Source organism: Oncorhynchus keta, chromosome 8, assembly GCF_023373465.1.
Source record: "Oncorhynchus keta strain PuntledgeMale-10-30-2019 chromosome 8, Oket_V2, whole genome shotgun sequence".
Classification (NCBI taxonomy): Eukaryota; Metazoa; Chordata; class Actinopteri; order Salmoniformes; family Salmonidae; genus Oncorhynchus; species Oncorhynchus keta.
In genome coordinates, this window is record NC_068428.1 from 27,852,077 (window position 1) to 27,873,486 (window position 21,410).

The 21,410-nt window shown below is 43.2% G+C and overlaps 1 protein-coding gene across 1 annotated transcript in view; it reads right to left on the reverse strand.

Annotated features, from left to right (window-relative positions):
- LOC118387061 (kelch-like protein 29) overlaps positions 1 to 21,410 on the reverse strand; it is a 435,230-nt gene that overhangs the window by 129,820 nt on the left and 284,000 nt on the right. The window contains exon 4 of the mRNA XM_052523942.1: positions 20,941 to 21,097. Within this exon, the coding sequence (XP_052379902.1) occupies positions 20,941 to 21,097 (157 nt within the window). The remainder of the gene's footprint in view (positions 1 to 20,940; positions 21,098 to 21,410) is intronic.

A 21,410-nucleotide genomic window follows, 5' to 3' on the forward strand; every position in this document is an offset into this window, starting at 1 on the left:
CCCTCTGAATCCAAGATGTGCGGGGGCTGCCTTAAATCGACGTCATTGGCGCCCGGGGAGAAATTGTTGCTTGGAGTTAACTGCCTTGCTCAACCGCAGAACGGCAGAATTACCAACTTGCCGGCTAGGGGATTCGAACCAGCGATCTTTCGGTTACTGGCCCAACGCTCTTAGCCACTAGCCTACCTGCCACCATAATAATCAAATTGAAACTTAAATAATTACCAGAATCGAATATAGACCGCAATAGCCTATAGGCAACTCAAACATTTTGGCCTGCATATGGTATATCAGTGCTATGCAAACTTTTTCAGTAGGGATCACATTTTTGGGGGGGCAGAATTCCTGAGGACCCAATTTCTGGTGACCCCAAGCCAAATGACTAAAAAAAAAATGTTTTAATAATAGTAATTTGGTAAATTTAGATTTTAGCAATCAAATAACATTCAATTCATTACATTTGTCTCTTATCAAAATTAATTTACTCAGTAAAATTGTATTTTTCAAATAATTTCTCAATAACGTTTGTATATTCCCACTTTGAATACCACTGATCTAAATTACCAAAAGTATGAATTAAAGTAATTACTACCTGATAAACTGAATTAGCCAAATCGTAAATAAATACCTGCATGCACTTTTTGCTGGCTGTGTATCCATCTAACGGGTTGTTGTCCTTGTCCACAATGACTCCAAAATCCTTCCAAACCAAACCAGGGATTTAATTTACGCAGCACCTGATTCCACGATGGTGTTGGCCTATTTCAAAACCTCTCTTTTTATTGCCTGGGTTAGGCATTTCTGCATGAGCTAGGCTAGCCAGGGAAAGCACACGAACACTTGGCAATGTATTCTCATGTGGGGGAGATAAATACGTTTTAGCACCACACAAATAACGGACAGTTCCCTAATCCACTGCCTGCATGGGTGGTAGCCTATAGTTTGTTATCAATCAAAAGTCACAATACGGTGCAGAATACGGTGCATTCAATTTGACTGCTGGGAGACCACCAGCTCCGCTAAAAATATTGACAACACTGTCGTTTTCACGGGATTGTTAAATAAATGTGGTCACTATTTGGTTTTATCATCTTCAACTCTCAAAGAACAGTCGGACAATTTCTTGGGCCACTATACCTATTTTGCCAATTGGACTGGGCACCTTTACTACACGGAACCGTACTAATCCATCACAGCTGGTCTGCCGACGGAACCGCACGAGGAGGCTACAACAGACTTCATCCATCGCGATGTCCCTCTAAGGCCCTTCTGCTAGCTTGCTAGCCTCGGCCCGTCAATATGCCTTGTCCATTGCTGTTCTGGTTAGTGATTATTGTCTTATTTCACTGTTGAGCATCTAGTCCTGCTCAATATGCCTTAGCTAACCCTTCAGTTCCACCTCCCACACATGGGGTGACATCACCTGGTTTAAACGATGTTTCTAGAGACAATCTCTCTCTCATCGTCACTCTATGCCTAGGTTTACCTCCACTGTATTCACATCCTACCATACCTTTGTCTGTACATTATGCCTTGAATCTATTCTATGACGCCCAGAAACCTGTTCCTTTTCATCTCTGAATGCACTAGACAACCAGTTCTTATAGCCTTTAGCTGTACCCTTATCCAACTCTTCCTCTGGTGATGTAGAGGTTAACTCAGGCCCCCAGTACTACACCGATTCCCCAGGCACTCTCATTTGTTGACTTCTGTAACCATAAAAGCAATGGTTTCATGCATGTTAACATTAGAAGTCTCCTCCCCAAGATTGTTTTATTTACTGCCTTAGCACACTCTGCCAACCCGGATGTCCTAGCCGTGTCTGAATCCTGGCTTAGGAAGACCACCAAAAACCTAGAAATTTCCAACCCAACTACAACATTTTCCAACAAGATAGAACTGCAAAGGGGGCGGAGTTGCAATCTACTGAAGAGATAGCCTGCAGAGTTCTGTCATACTATCCAGGTCTGTGCCAAAACAATTCGAGCTTCTACTTCTAAAAATCCACCTTTCCAGAAACAAGTCTCTCACCGTTTACGCTTGCTATAGACCACCCTCTGCCCCCAGCTGTGCCCTGGACACCATATGTGAATAGATTGCCCCCCCATCCATCTTTAGTGCTAATTTTTCAATAAGCATTTTTCTATGGCTGGCCATGCTTTCCACCTGGCTACCCCTAGCCCGGTCACCTTCCCTGTACACCCCACAGCAACTCGCCCAAGCCTCCCCATCTCCTTCATGCAAATCTAGATAGCTGATGTTCTGAAAGAACTTCAAAATCTGGACCCCTACAAATCAGCCGGGTTAGACAATCTGGACCCTCTCTTTCTAAAATGATCTGCCAAAATTGTTGCAACCCCTATTACTAGCCTGTTCAACCTCTCTTCCGTATTGTCTGAGATCCCCAAAGATTGGAAAGCTGCCGCGGTCATCCCCCTCTTCAAAGGGGGAGACACTCTAGAACCAAACTGCTACAGACCTATATCTATCCTAACCTGCCTTTCTAAGGTCTTCGAAAGCCAAGTTAAAACTTCTTTGGGACTGGGGGGCAGTATTGAGTAGCTTGGATGAATAAGGTACCCAGAGTAAACTGCCTGCTACTCAGGACCAGTTGCTAATATATGCATAATATTAGTAGATTTGGATAGAAAACACTCTGAAGTTTCTAAACCTGTTTGAATGATGTCTGTGAGTATAACAGAACTCATATGGCAGGCAAAAACCAACCTGAGAAAAAATCCAACCAGGAAGTGGGAAATCTGAGGTTTGTAGTTTTTCAAGTCATTACCTATCGAATATACAGTGTCTATGGGGTCATATTGCACTTCCTAACATGCTGACCAGACCGGACACGTCGCAAAATAATTTTGAAATCCTTGTTATTCAATTATTGTGTGCGCGCCAACGAGCATCTGCGTTGCCAAGGGCTAAAATAGAACTCATTCCTATTTCTGACGCAGATCGCGCTGCAAGTCCTGCCTCTCCCATCTCCTCATTGGTTTATAGAAGCAGGTACCCACGTGCCATCTCCTCATTGGTTATACCCACATGGGTGAATGAAAAACAAACTGTTTTGCCGGTTGTCGTGGTAATACAATGAAAGTTTAGATTTGATCACCACATAAGTTAAACGATGAAAAGGCCTGGAAGGAGGAAAGATGACTAGAAATGATTTGGTTATCCGTTTTATGTGTGGATTAATTGTCGGAATAGAGGTCCTTGTGCATTTCAGGTAAAATAACAACTCAATGTTTATATCCCAGGACAAATTAGCTAGCAAGTGCAAGCTAGCTAAATAGGACAAATTAACGTTAGCTAGCAGGTGCAAGCGAACTAGCTAAATTGCCATACATGTTTAATGCTTTTCGACCTGTCCCCAAGTTAATGTCATTGGTTCAGAGTTTGTTTTGACATTTTAACCTGCGTGTCGTGAACATGTCTGGTGTGGGGGGCAAAATAAATTTATGCATGATAGTGCACGCGCGCAGCCAGTTTGGATTCCGTGTAAGGCTTCCACTAGATGTCAACAGTCTTTAGAACATTGTTTGAGGCTTCTACTGGGGGAATGAGAGCTGATTGAGTCAGGGGTCTGGCAGAGTGCCATGAGCTGATAACGCGCACTCACATGAGAGTTAGCTGCCTTCCATTGCATTTCTACAGACAAAGCAATTCTCCGGTTGAAACATTGAAGATTTATGATAAAAACATTCTAAAAGATTGATTCTATACTTCGTTTGACATGTTTCTACGAACTGTAATATGACTTTTCGCCGAACTTTCGCCTGGACTTGCCCGCGCCTTGTGAGTTTGGATTGTGTACTAAATGTGAACAAAAAGGAGGTATTTGGACATAAATGGACTTTATCAAACAAAACAAACATTTATTGTGGAACTGGGATTCCTGGGAGTGCATTCTGATGAAGATCAAAGGTAAGTGAATATTTATAATGCTATTTCTGACTTCTGTTGACGCCACAACATGGCGGGTATCGGTTTGGCTTGTTTTGTTGTCTGAGCGCTGTATTATTGCATGGTGTGCTTTTTCCGTAAAGTTATTTGTGGTTGCATTAAGGAGAAGTGGATCTAAAATTCCATGCATTACACTTGTGTCTTTTATCAATGTTTATTATGAGTATTTCTGTCAATTGATGTGGCTCTCTGCAAAATCACCGGATGTTTTGGAACTACTGAACATAACACGCCAATGTAAACTGAGATTTTTGGATATAAATATGAACTTTATCGAACAAAACATACATGTATTGTGTAACATGAAGTCCTATGAATGTCATCTGATGAAGATCATCAAAGGTTAGTGATTCATTTTATCTCTATTTCTGCTTTTTGTGACTCCTCTCTTTCTCTTGGGCTTGAAAAATGGCTGTGTTTCTCTGTGACGAGGTACTGACCTAACATAATTGTTTGGTGTGCTTTCGTCGTAAAACCTTTTTGAAATCGGGACACTGTGGCTGGATTTACAACAAGTTTATCTTTAAAATTGTGTAAAATACTTGTATATATGAGGAATATTAATTATGGGATTTCTGTTGTTTTGAATTTGGCGCCCTGCAATTTCACTGCCTGTTGACGAGGTGGGACGCTACCGTCCCACATATGCCAGATAGGTTAATTAACAAACAGATCACCGACCACTTCGAATCCCACCGAACCTTCTCCTCTTTGCAATCTGGCTTCCGAGCTAGTCATGGGTGCACCTCAGACACGCTCAAGGTCCCAAACGATATCATAACTGTCATCGATAAGAGACAATACTGTGCAGCCGTCTTCATCGACCTCGCTTTCGACTCTGTCAATCACCACATTCTTATCGGCAGACTCAACAGCCTTGGTTTCTCAAACGACTGCCTCGCCTGGTTCACCAACTACTTCTCTGATAGAGTTCAGTGTTGTCCGGACCTCTGGCAGTCTCTATGGGGGTGCCACAGTATTCAATTCACACGCAGACTCTCTTCTCTGTATATAGCAATGACGTCACTCTTGCTGCTGGTGATTCTCTGATCCACCTCTATGCAGACGACACCATTCTGGCCCTTCTTTGGACACTGCGCTAACTAACCTCAAGACGAGCTTCAATGCCATACAACTCTCCTTCCGTGGCATCCAACTACTCTTAAATGCAAGTAAAACTAAATGCCGATCGCTTCAACCGATCGCTGCCCGCACCTGCCCACATGTCCAGCATCACTACTCTGGACGGTTCTGACCTAGAATATGTGAACCACTACAAATACCTAGGTGTCTGGTTAAACTGTAAACTCTCCTTCCAGACCCACATTAAGCATCTCCAATTGAAAATGTAATCTAGAAATCGGCTTCCTATTTCGCAACAAAGCATCCTTCACTCATGCTGCCAAACTTACCCTCGTAAAACTGACTATCCTACCGATCCTCGACTTCGGCGATGTCATTTACAAAATAGCCTCCAACACTCTACTCAACAAATTGGATGCAGTCTATCACAATGCCATCCATTTTGTCACCAAAGCCCCATATACTACCCACCATTGCGACCTGTACTCTCTCGTTGGCTGGCACTCACTTCATACTCATTACCAAACCCACTGGCTACAGGTCATCTACAAGTCTTCGCTAGGTAAAGTCCCGCCTTCTCAGTTCACTGGTCACCATAGCAGCACCCACCCGCAGCACGTGCTCCAGCAGGTATATTTCACTGGTTACCCCCAAAGCCAATTCCTTTGCTTAAACTTGGCCAGGTCGCAGTTGTTAATGAGAACTTGTTCTCAACTAGCCTACCTGGTTAAATAAAGGTGAAATAAAATAAACTAAAAAGTAATTTCACAATTCTGATTCCACATTTAGCTCTATCAGAGTTATACAACAAGTAACCCCATGCTTTCGATGATCAGTAAACATCAATTGATAATGCAATTTCAGATACGTGAGCGTAGCCTATACATTTGGTATGTAGCTTAGCTAGCTTGCTAAGCAAACATAGTGTCATTTAGCTTGCCTCAGAGATGAGGCTTTTGGACAGAGCTTGACATCGGCAAAATCCTCATCCTGGTAAAGTTGTAAGTCGGACCTACTGTCCCCCTTCTGCTGTTTGAAAGGCAGAACCCACTAAGGATGTAAAATGAACCTAAACCACTCATACTTGTCAGGTATAGTACACACATTTTTATATCACTCAAATATCCAATTAAATGGTGGCCAATATTGAGAGATATCGTGAGGCTATTTCACTGCTATGCGGATGATACACAGCTGTACATTTCAATGAAACAGGGTGAAGCCCCAAAATTGCTTTGTTTCAGACATAAGGAAGTGGATGGCTGCAAACGTTCTACTTTTAAACTCGGACAAAACAGAGATGCTTATTCCAGGTCCCAAGAAACAAAAGAGATCTTCTGTTGAATCTAACAATCAATCACAATGGTTGTACATTCGTCTCAAATAAAACTGTGAAGGACCTCGGCGTTACTCTGGACCCTGATCTCTCTTTTGAAGAACATATCAATACTTTTCAAGGACAGCTTTTTTCCATCTACGTAACATTGCAAAAATCTGAAACTTTCTGTCCAAAAATTATGCAGAAAAATTAATCCATGCTTTTGTCACTTCTAGGTTAGACTACTGCAATGCTCTACTTTCCGGCTACCCGGATAAAGCACTAAATAAACTTCAGTTAGTGCTAAATACGGCTGCTAGAATCCTGACTAGAACCAAAACAATTGATCATATTACTCCAGTGCTAGCCTCCCTACACTGGCTTCTTGTCAAGGAGAGGGCTGATTTCAAGGTTTTACTGCTAACCTACAAAGCATTACATGGGCTTGCTCCTACCTATCTCTCTGATTTGGTCCTGCCGTACATACCTACACGTACACTACGGTCACAAGACGCAGGCCTCCTAATTGTCCCTAGAATTTCTAAGCAAACAGCGGGAGGCAGGGCTTTCTCCTATAGAGCTCCATTTTTATGGAATGGTCTGCCTACCCATGTGAGAGACGCAAACTCGGTCTCCACCTTTAAGTCTTTTCTGAAAACGCATCTCTTCAGTGGGTCATATGATTGAGTGTAGTCTGGCCAAGAAGTGTGAAGGTGAACGGAAAAGCTCTGGAGCAACGAACCGCCCTTGCTGTCTCTGCCTGGCCGGTACCCCTCTTTCCACTGGGATTCTCTGCCTCTAACCCTATTATAGGGGCTGAGTCATTGGTTTACTAGGGCTCTTTCATACCGTCCCTAAGAGGGGTGCGTCACTTGAGTGGGTTGAGTCACTGATGTGATCTTCCTGTCTGGGTTGGCGCCCCACCTTGGGTTGTGCCGTGGCGGAGATCTTTGTGGGCTATACTCGGCCTTGTCTCAGGATGGTAAGTTGGTGGTTGAAGATATCCCTCTAGTGGTGTGGGGGCTGTGCTTTGGCAAAGTGGGTGGGGTTATATCCTTCCTGTTTGGCCCTGTCCGGGGGTGTCATCGGATGGGGCCACAGTGTTTCCTGACCCCTCCTGTCTCAGCCTCCAGTATTTATGCTGCAGTAGTTTACGTGCCGGGGGGCTAGGGTCAGTTGGTTATATCTGGAGTACCTCTCCTGTCCTATTCGGTGTCCTGTGTGAATTTAAGTGTGCTCTCTCTAATTCTCTCTTTCTCTCTTTCTTTCTCTCTCGGAGGACCTGAGCCCTAGGACCATGCCTCAGGACTACCTGACATGATGACTCCTTGCTGTCCCCAGTCCACCTGGCCGTGCTGCTGCTCCAGTTTCAACTGTTCTGCCTTATTATTATTCGACCATGCTGGTCATTTATGAACATTTGAACATCTTGGCCATGTTCTGTTATAATCTCCACCTGGTACAGCCAGAAGAGGACTGGCCAGCCCACATAGCCTGGTTCCTCTCTAGGTTTCTTCCTAGGTTTTGGCCTTTCTAGGGAGTTTTTCCTAGCCACCATGCTTCTACACATGCATTGCTTGCTGTTTGGGGTTTTAGGCTGGGTTTCTGTACAGCACTTTGAGATATCAGCTGATGTACGAAGGGCTATATAAATACATTTGATTTGATTTGCTATTTGTAGTTATTATCTGTGCGTTTCAAGAGGTGATGAAATCGCAGCCAAATAGTTAACATTTATTAAACAATCCCTTGAAAACCGCATGCAGTTGTCAATGGTTTTAGCTGAGCTGGGGGTGTCCTTGCCCAAAAACTTTTCCGTTATGAAGAAAGGATTAGTAGTGTTCAGTACAGCAGCCATCCACAGCAGCACAGCGTCACCTTGTGGCCAGGAGGCCTTGGTGCTTTTGGACTCATTCCTGAAGAGATGGACAGAAAGACATCTCAGAGCAGGACTTAAGGGACTGACGGAGAGGGCAGGGTTGTGGGAGCATCGCTCCCGCTTGGTTGTATTCTGCTAATTAATTATTCATGGATTGATGTTACCATTATTGCAAAACCGAATCATTTCTGCAAAAACTGTCAGAAACCGTCTCAGGAAAGCTCATCTGCATGCTCGTCGTCCACACCATGGACTTAACCTGACTGCAGTTCAGCGTCTTAACCAACAATGAACACAATGGCCTTTTAACCTTTTGTGACTAGGGGGCAGTATTTTCATTTTTGGATTAAAAAACGTTTTGTCACGATAAGATGCTCGACTATGCATATAATTGACAGCTTTGGAAAGAAAGCACTCTGGCGTTTCCAAAACTGCAAAGATATTGTCTGTGAGTGCAAACCCAGATAAAAATCCAATCAGGAAGTGCCCCATTTTTTGAAAGCGCTGCATGCCAATGACTCCTTATATGGCTGTGAATGGGCTACGAATGAGCTTACGCTTTCTACGTATTCCCCAAGGTGTCTACAGCATTGTGACGTCTTTTTACACATTTATGTTGAAGAATAGCCGTAAGGGACCACATTGAGAAAGTGGTCACATGATGGCTCCCGCAGAAAATCTTGCGTAAAGTACAGAAGTAGCCATTTTTCCAATCGCTTCTAATGAGAAACCAATTGTCCCGACGGATATATTATCGAATAGATATGTGAAAAACACCTTGAGGATTGATTCTAAACAACGTTTGCCATGTTTCTGTCGATATTATGGAGCTAATTTGGAAAAAAGTTTGGCGTTGTAGTGACCGCATTTTCCGGTCGATTTCTCAGCCAAGCGTGAAGAACAAACGGGAGCTATTTCGCCTACAAAAATAATATTTTGGGAAAAAAGGAACATTTGCTATCTAACTGGGAGTCTCCTGAGTGAAAACATGCGAAGTTCTTCAAAGGTAAATTATTTAATTTGATTGCTTTTCTTATTTTCGTGAAAATGTTGCCTGCTGCTAGCAGGGCATAATGCTATGCTAGGCTATGATAAACTTACACAAATGCTTGTCTAGCGTTGGGCTGTAAAGCATATTTTGAAAATCTGAGATGACAGTGTGATTAACAAAAGTCTAAGCTGTGTCTCAATATATTTCATTTGTGATTTTCATGAATAGGAAGATTTTCTAGGGATATTTATGTCCGCTGTGTTATGCTAATTAGTTTGAGGCGATGATTACGCTCTGGAGTGTGGGACAACATTCCACAGGCCACAATCAACAGCCTGATCAACTGTTTTGAATTCATATTTTTGTTCAGTGTAGATGAAGGACTTTTAGCCTTGAGATAATTAAGACAGATTGTGTATGTGTGCCAATCAAGAGGGTGAATGGGCAAGACAACATATTGAAATGCCTTTAAACCGGGTATTGTAGTAAGTGCCAGGCGCACTGGTTCGTGTGTGTCAAGAACTGCTATGCTGCTAGGTTTTTCGCGCTCCACAGTTTCCTGTGTGTATCAAGAATGGTCCACCACCCAAAGGACATCCAGCCAACGGCAGGCCAGTGGTCGAAAACAGTTCATTGATGAGAGGACAAAGGAGGCTGACACGAATTGTGCAGAGCAACAAACAGGCTACAGTTAATCAATTGACAGTCCAGTACAACATTGGTGCCCAAAGACATTTACATTTACATTTAAGTCATTTAGCAGACGCTCTTATCCAGAGCGACTTACAAATTGGTGCATTCACCTTATGACATCCAGTGGAACAGCCACTTTACAATAGTGCATCTAAATCTTTTAAGGGGGGAGAGAAGGATTACTTTATCCTATCCTAGGTATTCCTTAAAGAGGTGGGGTTTTAGGTGTCTCCGGAAGGTGGTGATTGACTTCGCTGTCCTGGCGTCGTGAGGGAGTGTGTTCCACCATTGGGGAGCCAGAGCAGCGAACAGTTTTGACTGGGCTGAGCGGGAACTGTACTTCCTCAGTGGTAGGGAGGCGAGCAGGCCAGAGGTGGATGAACGCAGTGCCCTTGTTTGGGTGTAGGGCCTGATCAGAGCCTGGAGGTACTGAGGTGCCGTTCCCCTCACAGCTCCGTAGGCAAGCACCATGGTCTTGTAGCGGATGCGAGCTTCAACTGGAAGCCAGTGGAGAGAGCGGAGGAGCGGGGTGACGTGAGAGAACTTGGGAAGGTTGAACACCAGACGGGCTGCGGCGTTCTGGATGAGTTGTAGGGGTTTAATGGCACAGGCAGGGAGCCCAGCCAACAGCGAGTTGCAGTAATCCAGACGGGAGATGACAAGTGCCTGGATTAGGACCTGCGCCGCTTCCTGTGTGAGGCAGGGTCGTACTCTGCGGATGTTGTAGAGACCAATAAAAGAAGGCACAACTCGTCGTACCTTGACACGAATGTGGTATGTCAGTTGACGACCTTACAAAGTTCCACTTCTTTCAGCAAAAAAACAAGAAACTGCGATTGCAGTGGGCTAAGGAACGAAAATGCCGGACATTGGAGAATTGGAAAAAACATCCCCTGGTCTGATGAATCCCAGTTCCTGCTGTTGCATACTGATGGGAAGACTAAGATATTAAGAAAAACACATGAGCACATGCATCCATTATACCGCGTGTCAAAATTGTAGGCAGGTGGTGGTGGTGTGTTTTCATGGCCCACATTGAGCCCCAACGTTTGTATGCCACAGGATATCTGAACATCATTGCCAATCACATGCATCCCTTCATTGCTGGAGTGTATCCATCTGCAAATTGATTTATTTTATCAGGATAATCCCCCATGCCACAAGGCTAGGATTGTCCAGGAATGGTTCCACAAACATAACAGTGAATTAGGTTTCCTGCAGCGGCCTGCCCAGTTACCAGATCTCAATCCAATTAATCATCTGTGGGATGAGATGGAATGAGCTAGTCGGAATAGAGTTCCACTACCAGCCAACCAGACAACTGTGGGAAGTATTGGAGTCAACATGGGGACCACTTGACACCTTGTAGAGTCCACGCCCGGACGAATTGAGGCTGTTCTGAGGGCAAAATGGCTTGCAACTCAATATTAGGAAGGTGTTCCTAATGTTTTGTACACTCAGTGTATACTGAAGTAACAAGATGGAACTCATTAGCGATTACCAACATCCTCTTGCAGTAAAGCTCATTAAAAGGTTTAAAAGACGCCCTCCAGAGTAAGTGGCCACCACTATTTCTACCCAATTCCTGTTCTAGTGCAGCAATGCGCGTTTAGTTCCACCCTCTGAACACTGACGTATGGCTCCTTATAAATATTGATTAATCAGGCGTGCACATCTCCACCTCATCGGTTTGCACAGCCCATACCGTCTCTGGCACAGGTCACACTCCGTGATTTGTAAACAAACCAAACAGCCAGGGTAGCTAATCGCTACGGAGCACAGCTACCAGTAACTATAAGCAACTGTGGATAATTGGTTCCAAGAGTACCTATAACTATGCTAGCTAGCTACCATTCAGCTGTTAACCAAATTATCTGAATAGTAAAGTTTATGTAGTTAGTAGCAAGCTACTGTACTCGAAATGTAATTAACTTGTTAGCTACCTGGCTCACCAACTAACAATAGCTGGAATGACCTAGCTGTAATGTTTACAGGTATCTCCACTAGTTGGAGCCAAGGAAAGCAACTATTGTCTTTATCAATGATGGACACTAGTTAGAATGTGTACCAATAACTTTCGAACAATATAGCTAGCTACGAACAAAATAGCCCAACATCTTGAATATTGTTTTGATGAGCCGGAGCAATTAGGGGCTAAGCACCTTGCTCAAGGGCACGTCAACAGATTTTTCACCTACTGTAGTCAGCTTGGGGATTCCAACCAGTGACCTTTTGGTTAATACCGTAAGGCAAAGCATTTGGTTTAAAGTATGATTCTTTATTTGACCAAGTGACAGCCTTAGTCTAAGTCACTATGGCTAAATTACTCAAATGTATATACACATCTTACAAATGTACACATATCATGTAATTCTACTATTATATATACAGTGGGGAGAACAAGTATTTGATAACCTGCCAAATCGGCAGTGTTTCCTACTTACAAAGCATGTAGAGGTCTGTAATTTTTATCATAGGTACACTTCAACTGTGAGAGACGGAATCTAAAACAAAAATCCAGAAAATCACATTGTATAATTTTTAAGTAATTAATTTGCATTTTATTGCATGACATAAGTATTTGATACATCAGAAAAGCAGAACTTAATATTTGGTACAGAAACCTTTGTTTGCAATTACAGAGATCATACGTTTCCTGTAGTACTTGACCAAGTTTGCACACACTGCAGCAGGGATTGTGGCCCACTCCTCCATACAGACCTTCTACAGATCCTTCAGGTTTCGGGGCTGTCGCTGGGCAATACGGACTTTCAGCTCCCTCCAAAGATTTTCTATTGGGTTCAGGCCTGGAGACTGGCTAGGCCACTCCAGGACCTTGAGATGCTTCTTACGGAGCCACTCCTTAGGTTGCCCTGGCTGTGTGTTTCGGGTCGTTGTCATGCTGGAAGAAGACCCAGCCACGACCCATCTTCAATGCTCTTACTGAGGGAAGGAGGTTGTTGGCCAAGATCTCGCGATACATGGCCCCATCCATCCTCCCCTCAATACGGTGCAGTCGTCCTGTCCCCTTTGCAGAATAGCATCCCCAAAGAATTATGTTTCCACCTCCATGCTTCACAGTTGTGATGGTGTCCTTGGGGTTGTACTCATCCTTCTTCTTCCTCCAAACACGGCGAGTGGAGTTTAGACCAAAAAGCTCTATTTGTCTCTCATCAGACCACATGACCTTCTCCCATTCCTCCTCTGGATCATCCAGATGGTCACTGGCAAACTTTAGACGGGCCTGGACATGCACTGGCCTGAGCAGGGGGACCTTGCGTGCACTGCAGGATTTTAATCCATGACAGCGTAGTGTGTTACTAATGGTTTTCTTTGAGACTGTGGTTCCAGCTCTCTTCAGGTCATTGACCAGGTCCTGCCGGGTAGTTCTGGGCTGATCCCTCACCTTCCTCATGATCATTGATGCCCCACGAGGTGAGATCTTGCATGGAGCCCCAGACCGAGGGTGATTGACCGTCATCTTGAACTTCTTCCATTTTCTAATAATTGCACCAACAGTTATTGCCTTCTCACCAAGCTGCTTGCCTATTGTCCTGTAGCCCATCCCAGCCTTGTGCAGGTCTACAATTTAACCCTGATGTCCTTACACAGCTCTCTGGTCTTGGCCATTGTGGAGAGGTTGGAGTCTGTTTGATTAAGTGTGTGGACAGGTGGGTTTTATACAGGTAACAAGTTCAAACAGGTGCAGTTAATACAGGTAATAAGTGGAGAACAGGAGACCTTCTTAAAGAAAAACTAACAGGTCTGTGAGAGCCGGAATTCTTACTGGTTGGTAGGTGATCAAATACTTATGTCATGCAATAAAATTCAAATGAATTACTTAAAAATCATAGTGTGATTTCCTGGATTTTTGTTTTAGATTTCATCTTTCACAGTTGACGTGTACCTGTGATAAAAATTACAGACCTCTACATGCTTTGTAAGTAGGAAAACCTGCAAAATCAGCAGTGTATCAAATACTTGTTCTCCCCACTGTATATATATATGAACTTGACTGCTTTATATGGATTTACTTCACTGCAGTGTTACCTATACTATAGCTAGCCAGCCAGCCAAACTTGTTAGTGACCCATAGGCCTACTCTTGCTGCTAACGTTATAGTAGCGCTGCCGTACATAACTACTATGTATCCCAGAGGTGTTGATGTTTCACCTATCCACATCTTCATCTACTTTTGATGTCACCAGCTAGCTATTCAGGTAATGTTAGCTAGTTGACGTTAACCATGAAGTGAGCACCTGATAAGTCGTTCGGCTAAGATGTGCGTTGCCAGGCTGCTTACTGTAGACAAGTGAACGTCAGTTGTCCATCAGAATGATATTAGCTATTTTCTTACTCACCGCTTCACTGTCAGCCCATCCAACAGCTCCAGATCGAACGAGGTGCATTACTAACAGCAGTAAGCCGTAGCACCAGGTTGTAAATGGGAAGTAATGAGCCCAGACATGTAAATGTTTTATAGGTTGTTCCAAATGAACTAAAGCCAGCCCTCACAAGATATGTATAGCCATTTATTATCAGTAAACACTCGGCATAGATGCGGAATAATACAAAGGATTTCCCTGTTCAAGTCCAAATAAATCATACTTCGACTAAAATGATGACTTATTAACTTGGGGACAAAAGGCCACTAAAATGTGCAGTTGTGTCACAGAACAATGCCACAGAGGTCTCAAGATTTGAGGGACTGTGCAATTAGCATGCTGACAGCAGGAATGTCTACCAGATCTGTTGCCAATAAATGTAATGTTAATTTCTCTACCAACGTCGTTTAAGTCCAATAGTCCTCACAAACGCAGAGCACGTGCATGGCATTGTGTGGGTGAGTAGTTTGCTGATGTCAACGTTGAGAACAGAATGCCCCATGGTGGCGGTGGGCTTATGGTATGGGCAGGCATAAGCTACAAACAACGAACACAATTGCATTTTATCTACGGCAATTTTCAACATGATAATGCACGGCCATATGTCCCAATACTTCCTTGGCCTGCATACTCAGCCATATCAACCATTGAGCATGTTTGGGATGCTCTGGATCGACAGCGTGTTCCAGTTCCCATCAATATCCAGCAACTTCACACAACCATTGAAGGGGAGTGGGACAACATTCCATAGTCAACAGCCTGATAGACTCTATGTGAAGGAGATGTCATGCTGCATGAGGCAAATGGTGGTCACACCAAATACTGAATTGTTCTGATCCACGCCCCTACTTTTTTTGCATATCTGTATTCCCAGTCACGTCAAATCCAGATAGGAAATTAGTCAATTTAAATAAATTCATTATGGCCTTATATTAAATGTAACAAAGTAAAATCTTAGACATTTTTGTTCAGTCTATTTAGCCATTAGCATGAATGAATGTCATTGTCATGACCGATGTCCTAAAATAACTTTCCACCAGCACTCGTGTATAACCGCAATTGGCCGACACGCTGCATACTCCGGTTGTAAAACAGTCTCAAGCGCTCAAAATTGGATAGGATTCTCCTCTATTAAATAGTGGCCATGGTATTCTAACAGTTAAAAATGAAGATAATATGTACTCTTTGACAAGTAACCCCTATTCTGTCAAGATCACCCCTGAACACAGAATATTTTAACCTTACAAATAGATAAACATCTTAGTTAGCTACCTCGCCCACCTTAGCCATATGATCCCTAGTTCATTGAATGAAATTTTAGAAAGAAAGCATTTGGTTGTAATTGTAACGGTGCAGGGTGGCCAACACTCATCCTGGAGAGTCCAGGAGAGCTACTGGGTGTGCAGTCTTTTCCTCCAGCCCTTCTCGAACACACCCCATTGTAATTTATTTAGAAATAAAAATAAATAAAAGCTGACTGGTGTGTTTGAACAGGATTGGACAAAAAGCCTGAGCTTTCGGGCAATAAAATCAATACTACTAAAAGTTAATGTCAAGCCCTAACTGATTGTCATATGCAGCAGCATTCTGTATGGGTGACATCTCACTCCGTGGTAGGAGCTTCTGTGTGTCACTCCGTGCTTGTGGCTGGGTGCAAAGCCTCCGTCATCTAAATACATAAATACAATACCAATACCACAGGGCTCCATGGACCATTCAGCCACCTCTATATAGCCACCTCTATACTCCCTAGGGAACACACAAGGGGACAGAGAGCACTGCTCTGACTCTACACCGCCAGTATCCTCAGTGATGAGTTGGATAAACTAGCCTTATAGTGGTGCCAAAGCTTTGGTCAAATTCATTTTGTAGTGGCACTCTCAAACAGACAAGTGGTGCTGCTATTCAGTTCTTTATTTAACTCTTATTAATTATCCTTCCAGACGCCTAGTCACTTTACCATGCCTTCACATCCATATCTACCTCAAATACATCATACCCTTACACATCGATCTGGTACTCCCTGTACAGTGCATTCAGAAAGTATTCAGACCCCTTCACCTTCTCCACCTTTTGCTACATTACATCCTTATTCTAAAATTGATTAAATGTTGTTTTTCTTTCCCTCAAACTACACACAACACCCCATTCCCTCAAACTACACACAACACCCCATAAACACCCCATTCCCTCAAACTACACACAACACCCCATAAACACCCCATTCCCTCAAACTACACACAACACCCCATAAAGTTTGGCACATTTATTAAAAACAACAGAAATGCCTTTGGAACACAGGAGTAATGGTTTTTGATAATGGGCCTCTGTCCGTCAATGTAGATATTCCATTAAAAATCAGCCGTTTCCAGCTATAATAGTCATTTACAACATCTACACTGTATTTCTGATCAATTTGATGTTATTTTAATGGACAATTTATTTTTGCTTTTCTTTCAAAAACAAGGACATTTCTAAGTGACCCCAGTGTATGTAAATATGATTTATTTATTTTTATTTTTTTTCACCTTTATTTAACCAGGTAGGCTAGTTGAGAACAAGTTCTCATTTGCAACTGCGACCTGGCCAAGATAAAGCATAGCAGTGTGAACAGACAACACAGAGTTACACATGGAGTAAACAATTAACAAGTCAATAACACAGTAGAAGAAAAGGGGAGTCTATATACATTGTGTGCAAAAGGCATGAGGAGGTAGGCGAATAATTACAATTTTGCAGTTTAACACTGGAGTGATAAATGATCAGATGGTCATGTACAGGTAGAGATATTGGTGTGCAAAAGAGCAGAAAAGTAAATAAATAAAAACAGTATGGGGATGAGGTAGGTAAAAATGGGTGGGCTATTTACCGATAGACTATGTACAGCTGCAGCGATCGGTTAGCTGCTCAGATAGTAGATGTTTGAAGTTGGTGAGGGAGATAAAAGTCTCCAACTTCAGCGATTTTTGCAATTCGTTCCAGTCACAGGCAGCAGAGAACTGGAACGAAAGGCGGCCAAATGAGGTGTTGGCTTTAGGGATGATCAGTGAGATACACCTGCACCAGTGAACTGAGATAAGGCGGAGCTTTACCTAGCATGGACTTGTAGATGACCTGGAGCCAGTGGGTCTGGCGACGAATATGTAGCGAGGGCCAGCCGACTAGAGCATACAGGTCGCAGTGGTGGGTGGTGACAAAACGGATGGCACTGTGATAAACTGCATCCAGTTTGCTGAGTAGAGTGTTGGAAGCAATTTTGTAGATGACATCGCCGAAGTCGAGGATCGGTAGGATAGTCAGTTTTACTAGGGTAAGTTTGGCGGCATGAGTGAAGGAGGCTTTGTTGCGGAATAGAAAGCCGACTCTAGATTTGATTTTCGATTGGAGCTGTTTGATATGAGTCTGGAAGGAGAGTTTACAGTCTAGCCAGACACCTAGGTACTTATAGATGTCCACATATTCAAGGTCGGAACCATCCAGGGTGGTGATGCTAGTCAGGCGTGCGGGTGCAGGCAGCGAACGGTTGAAAAGCATGCATTTGGTTTTACTAGCGTTTAAGAGCAGTTGGAGGCCACGGAAGGAGTGTTGTATGGCATTGAAGCTCGTTTGGAGGTTAGATAGCACAGTGTCCGGGCCGGAAGTATATAGAATGGTGTCGTCTGCGTAGAGGTGGATCAGGGAATCGCCCGCAGCAAGAGCAACATCATTGATATATACAGAGAAAATAGTCGGCACGAGAATTTAACCCTGTGGCACCCCCATAGAGACTGCCAGACGACCAGACAGCATGTCCTCCGATTTGACACACTGAACTCTGTCTGCAAAGCAGTTGGTGAACCAGGCAAGGCAGTCATCCGAAAAACCGAGGCTACCGAGTCTGCCGATAAGAATATGGTGATTGACAGAGTCGAAAGCCTTGGCAAGGTCGATTAAGTTTTTATTTTATAAATTAGCAAAAATGTCTACAAACCACTGTGTGTAGAGGAAAAAACGATTGAATCAATTTTAGAATAAGGCTGTAACAAAATGTAGAAAAAGTGAAGGGGTCTGAACACTTGCCAAATGCACTGTACATAAACGAAACGTCCTTTCACTGTCAAGTGCGTTTATTTTCAGCAAACTTAACATGTGTAAATATTTGTATGAACATAAGATTCAACAACAGACAAACTGAACAAGTTCAACAGACACGTGACTAACAGAAATGGAATAATGTGTCCCTAAACAAAGTGGGGGTCAAAATCAAAAGTAACAGTCAGTATCTGGTGTGGCCACCAACTGCATTAAGTACTGCAGTGTATCTCCTCCTCATGGACTGCACCAGATTTGCCAGTTCTTGCTGTGAGATGTTACCCTACTCTTCCACCAAGGCACCTGCAAGTTCCCGCTGTGAGATGTTACCCTACTCTTCCACCAAGGCACCTGCAAGTTCCCGGACATTTCTGTGTGGTGGGGGGGATGGCCCTAGCCCTCACCCTCCAATCCAACAGGTCCCAGTGTAACGCTAATTTCTTTGACGATAAACGCAAATTCGACCATCACCCCTGGTGAGACAAAACCGCAACTCGTCAGTGAAGAGCACTTTTTGCCAGTCCTGTCTGGTCCAGCAACGGTGGGTTTGTGCCCATAGGCGACGTTGTTGCCGGTGATGTCTGGTGAGGACCTGCCTTACAACAGGCCTACAAGCCCTCAGTACAGCCTCCCTCAGCCTATTGCGGACAGTCTGAGCACTGGAGGGATTGTGCGTTCCGGGTGTAACTCAGGCAGTTGTAGTTGCCATCCTGTACCTGTCCCGTAGGTGTGATGTTCGGATGTTCCGATCCTGTGCAGGTATTGTTACACGTGGTCTGCCACTGCGAGGACGATCAGCTGTCCGTCCTGTCTCCCTGTAGCACTGTCCTAGGCGTCGCACAATACGGACATTGCAATTTATTGCCCTGGCCAAATCTGCAGTCCTCATGCCTCCTAACAGCATGCCTAAGGCACGTTCACGCAGATGAGCAGGGACCCTGAGCATCTTTCTTTTGGTGTTTTTCAGAGTCAGTAGAAAGGCCTCTTTAGTGTTCTAACTGTTCATAACTGTGACCTTAATTGCCTACCGTCTGTAACATGGTAGTGTATTAACGACCATTCCACAGGTGCATGTTCATTAATTGTTCATGGTTCTTTGAACAAGCATGGGAAACAGTGTTTAAACCCTTTACAATGAAGATCTGTGACGTTGTTTGGATATTTACGAATTATCTTTGAATGACAGGGTCCTGAAAAGGGGACGTTTCTTTTTTTGCTGAGTTTAGCTCCATTCTAATGTATTTTATTCCCTGTGTTACTTTTTAACTCTGCATCCCTGGGAAGGGCTATTAAGCGAGCATTTCACGGTTAAGTGTACACCTGTTGTATTTGCCGCATGTGACAAATAAAACTTGATTAGAAGAGCAGAACTTATTTTCACTGGAAAAGTATTAGAGGTGTTTTTGAGAATTACATTTAGTAGTGGCAAAGGCTGCACTGGTAATAAAAAACATATTTTCCATTAAATGTATTACTTCTGTGTGTTTATGTAATCATTGTCTTAGCTGTGACAGGTTAATTATTAATCAACTGATCTAATTAAATCTTTACTGAGACTGAATTATGGTTAGCAGATAATTAGTCAAATTAGAGTTCCATGTTAAGTCACAGTACGTCGGACACTACTCAAGTAGTATTCATGGTGTTGCTGTAATAACACAAGCTACATCAGGGATCATCAACTAAATTCAGCTGTCTGACTATTTTTTCTTGAGCGGATGGTTGAACATAATTCAAAATAATCTGTAGAAGTCAAATTGACCACAAGATGCCCAAACAGACAAAATATTTGACAAAAAAAAAAAAAAAAAAAAAAAACTTGCTTCCATTTGCATATGATCACATCTCTCCATTATGCGTGGGAATATTTGGGAACAGATTTACAAATTGTAAATCATTCAAAACTGATCTCCTAGTGTTTTCAACAGTCTTATGTCCAACAATAAAACATTTTAAAAAATAGATTGTTTTGCTCAGGAAACGTGGGAGCAAATAAAACCCACCCGTGGACCACCAGTTGGGGAACCCTGCACCACATGTTGCATTGCTTGCTACATTATGTTGATGTATACAGTGTTGTACTGTATATAATGAGTATTGCTTGAATATACAGTATTCATTGTTTTTCTCACTACAGTATTAGGAATGTGGAAACTGGATATTTGCTATGGAACTATACAATATTTATTGTGTTTCTTGAATACATTGTTCAATACTGTATTCATAGTATATTATTTTCATAGTGTAGTTTGCCTCAGTGTGCCTGTGTTACGAGAGGCTCCAGAGGAACGAGTGCAGTGGCTGTACCATTGTGTATTATTCTTAAATTATACCTGTTCTCCATGAGCGGGAGGCAGAGGCCAGCAGAGCAACATAAGAGGGAAATTGACCACTGCAGGGCACAGCCATTTTGGGTTCACTTCAATACTATTATACTCACATCATATCAAAATATTACAATAAAGACTATGATTGCCATGATTAGTACAGTATAGGACTGTGTGTGCGCACGTTGCGTATTCATGTGTTGCGTATGCATGCTTGTCAGTACCTGTGGATTCACTATCTCTGTGCTGCTGTTTGGCAGGGGGTTCTTCCGTCTCCCAGGGTGTGAGCTGGTTGATGGGTGTCTGTCCCCACTTCACCCCTGGCGCTAACAGCAGACCTGGAGCCTGGCTCTCCCTCTCCCCTGGAGACCCACCTGACACCTGGGAGAGAGGAGAGAAAAACATGACGAAACAGTAGGACCAAACCACCTCTGACACCTGGATAACAGCGAGAGAGAGATTAAGAAATCCATCTATCAGCCTTTAACTGACAGTTGATAAACAACACAGCTTAGAGAACGATACAAACAAACATCAGGCCTGATAGACAAGAGATACAGAGATGATGGGGCTGTTCTTGGGCTGTTACACCGAAACATTTATGGAACAGCTGAATATAGTTTTAGTTAAGAAAATGTTGACTCGTTTGTCAGCAAGTTTTGCAAACAGAAGATCACGTCGTTTACTATTTTAA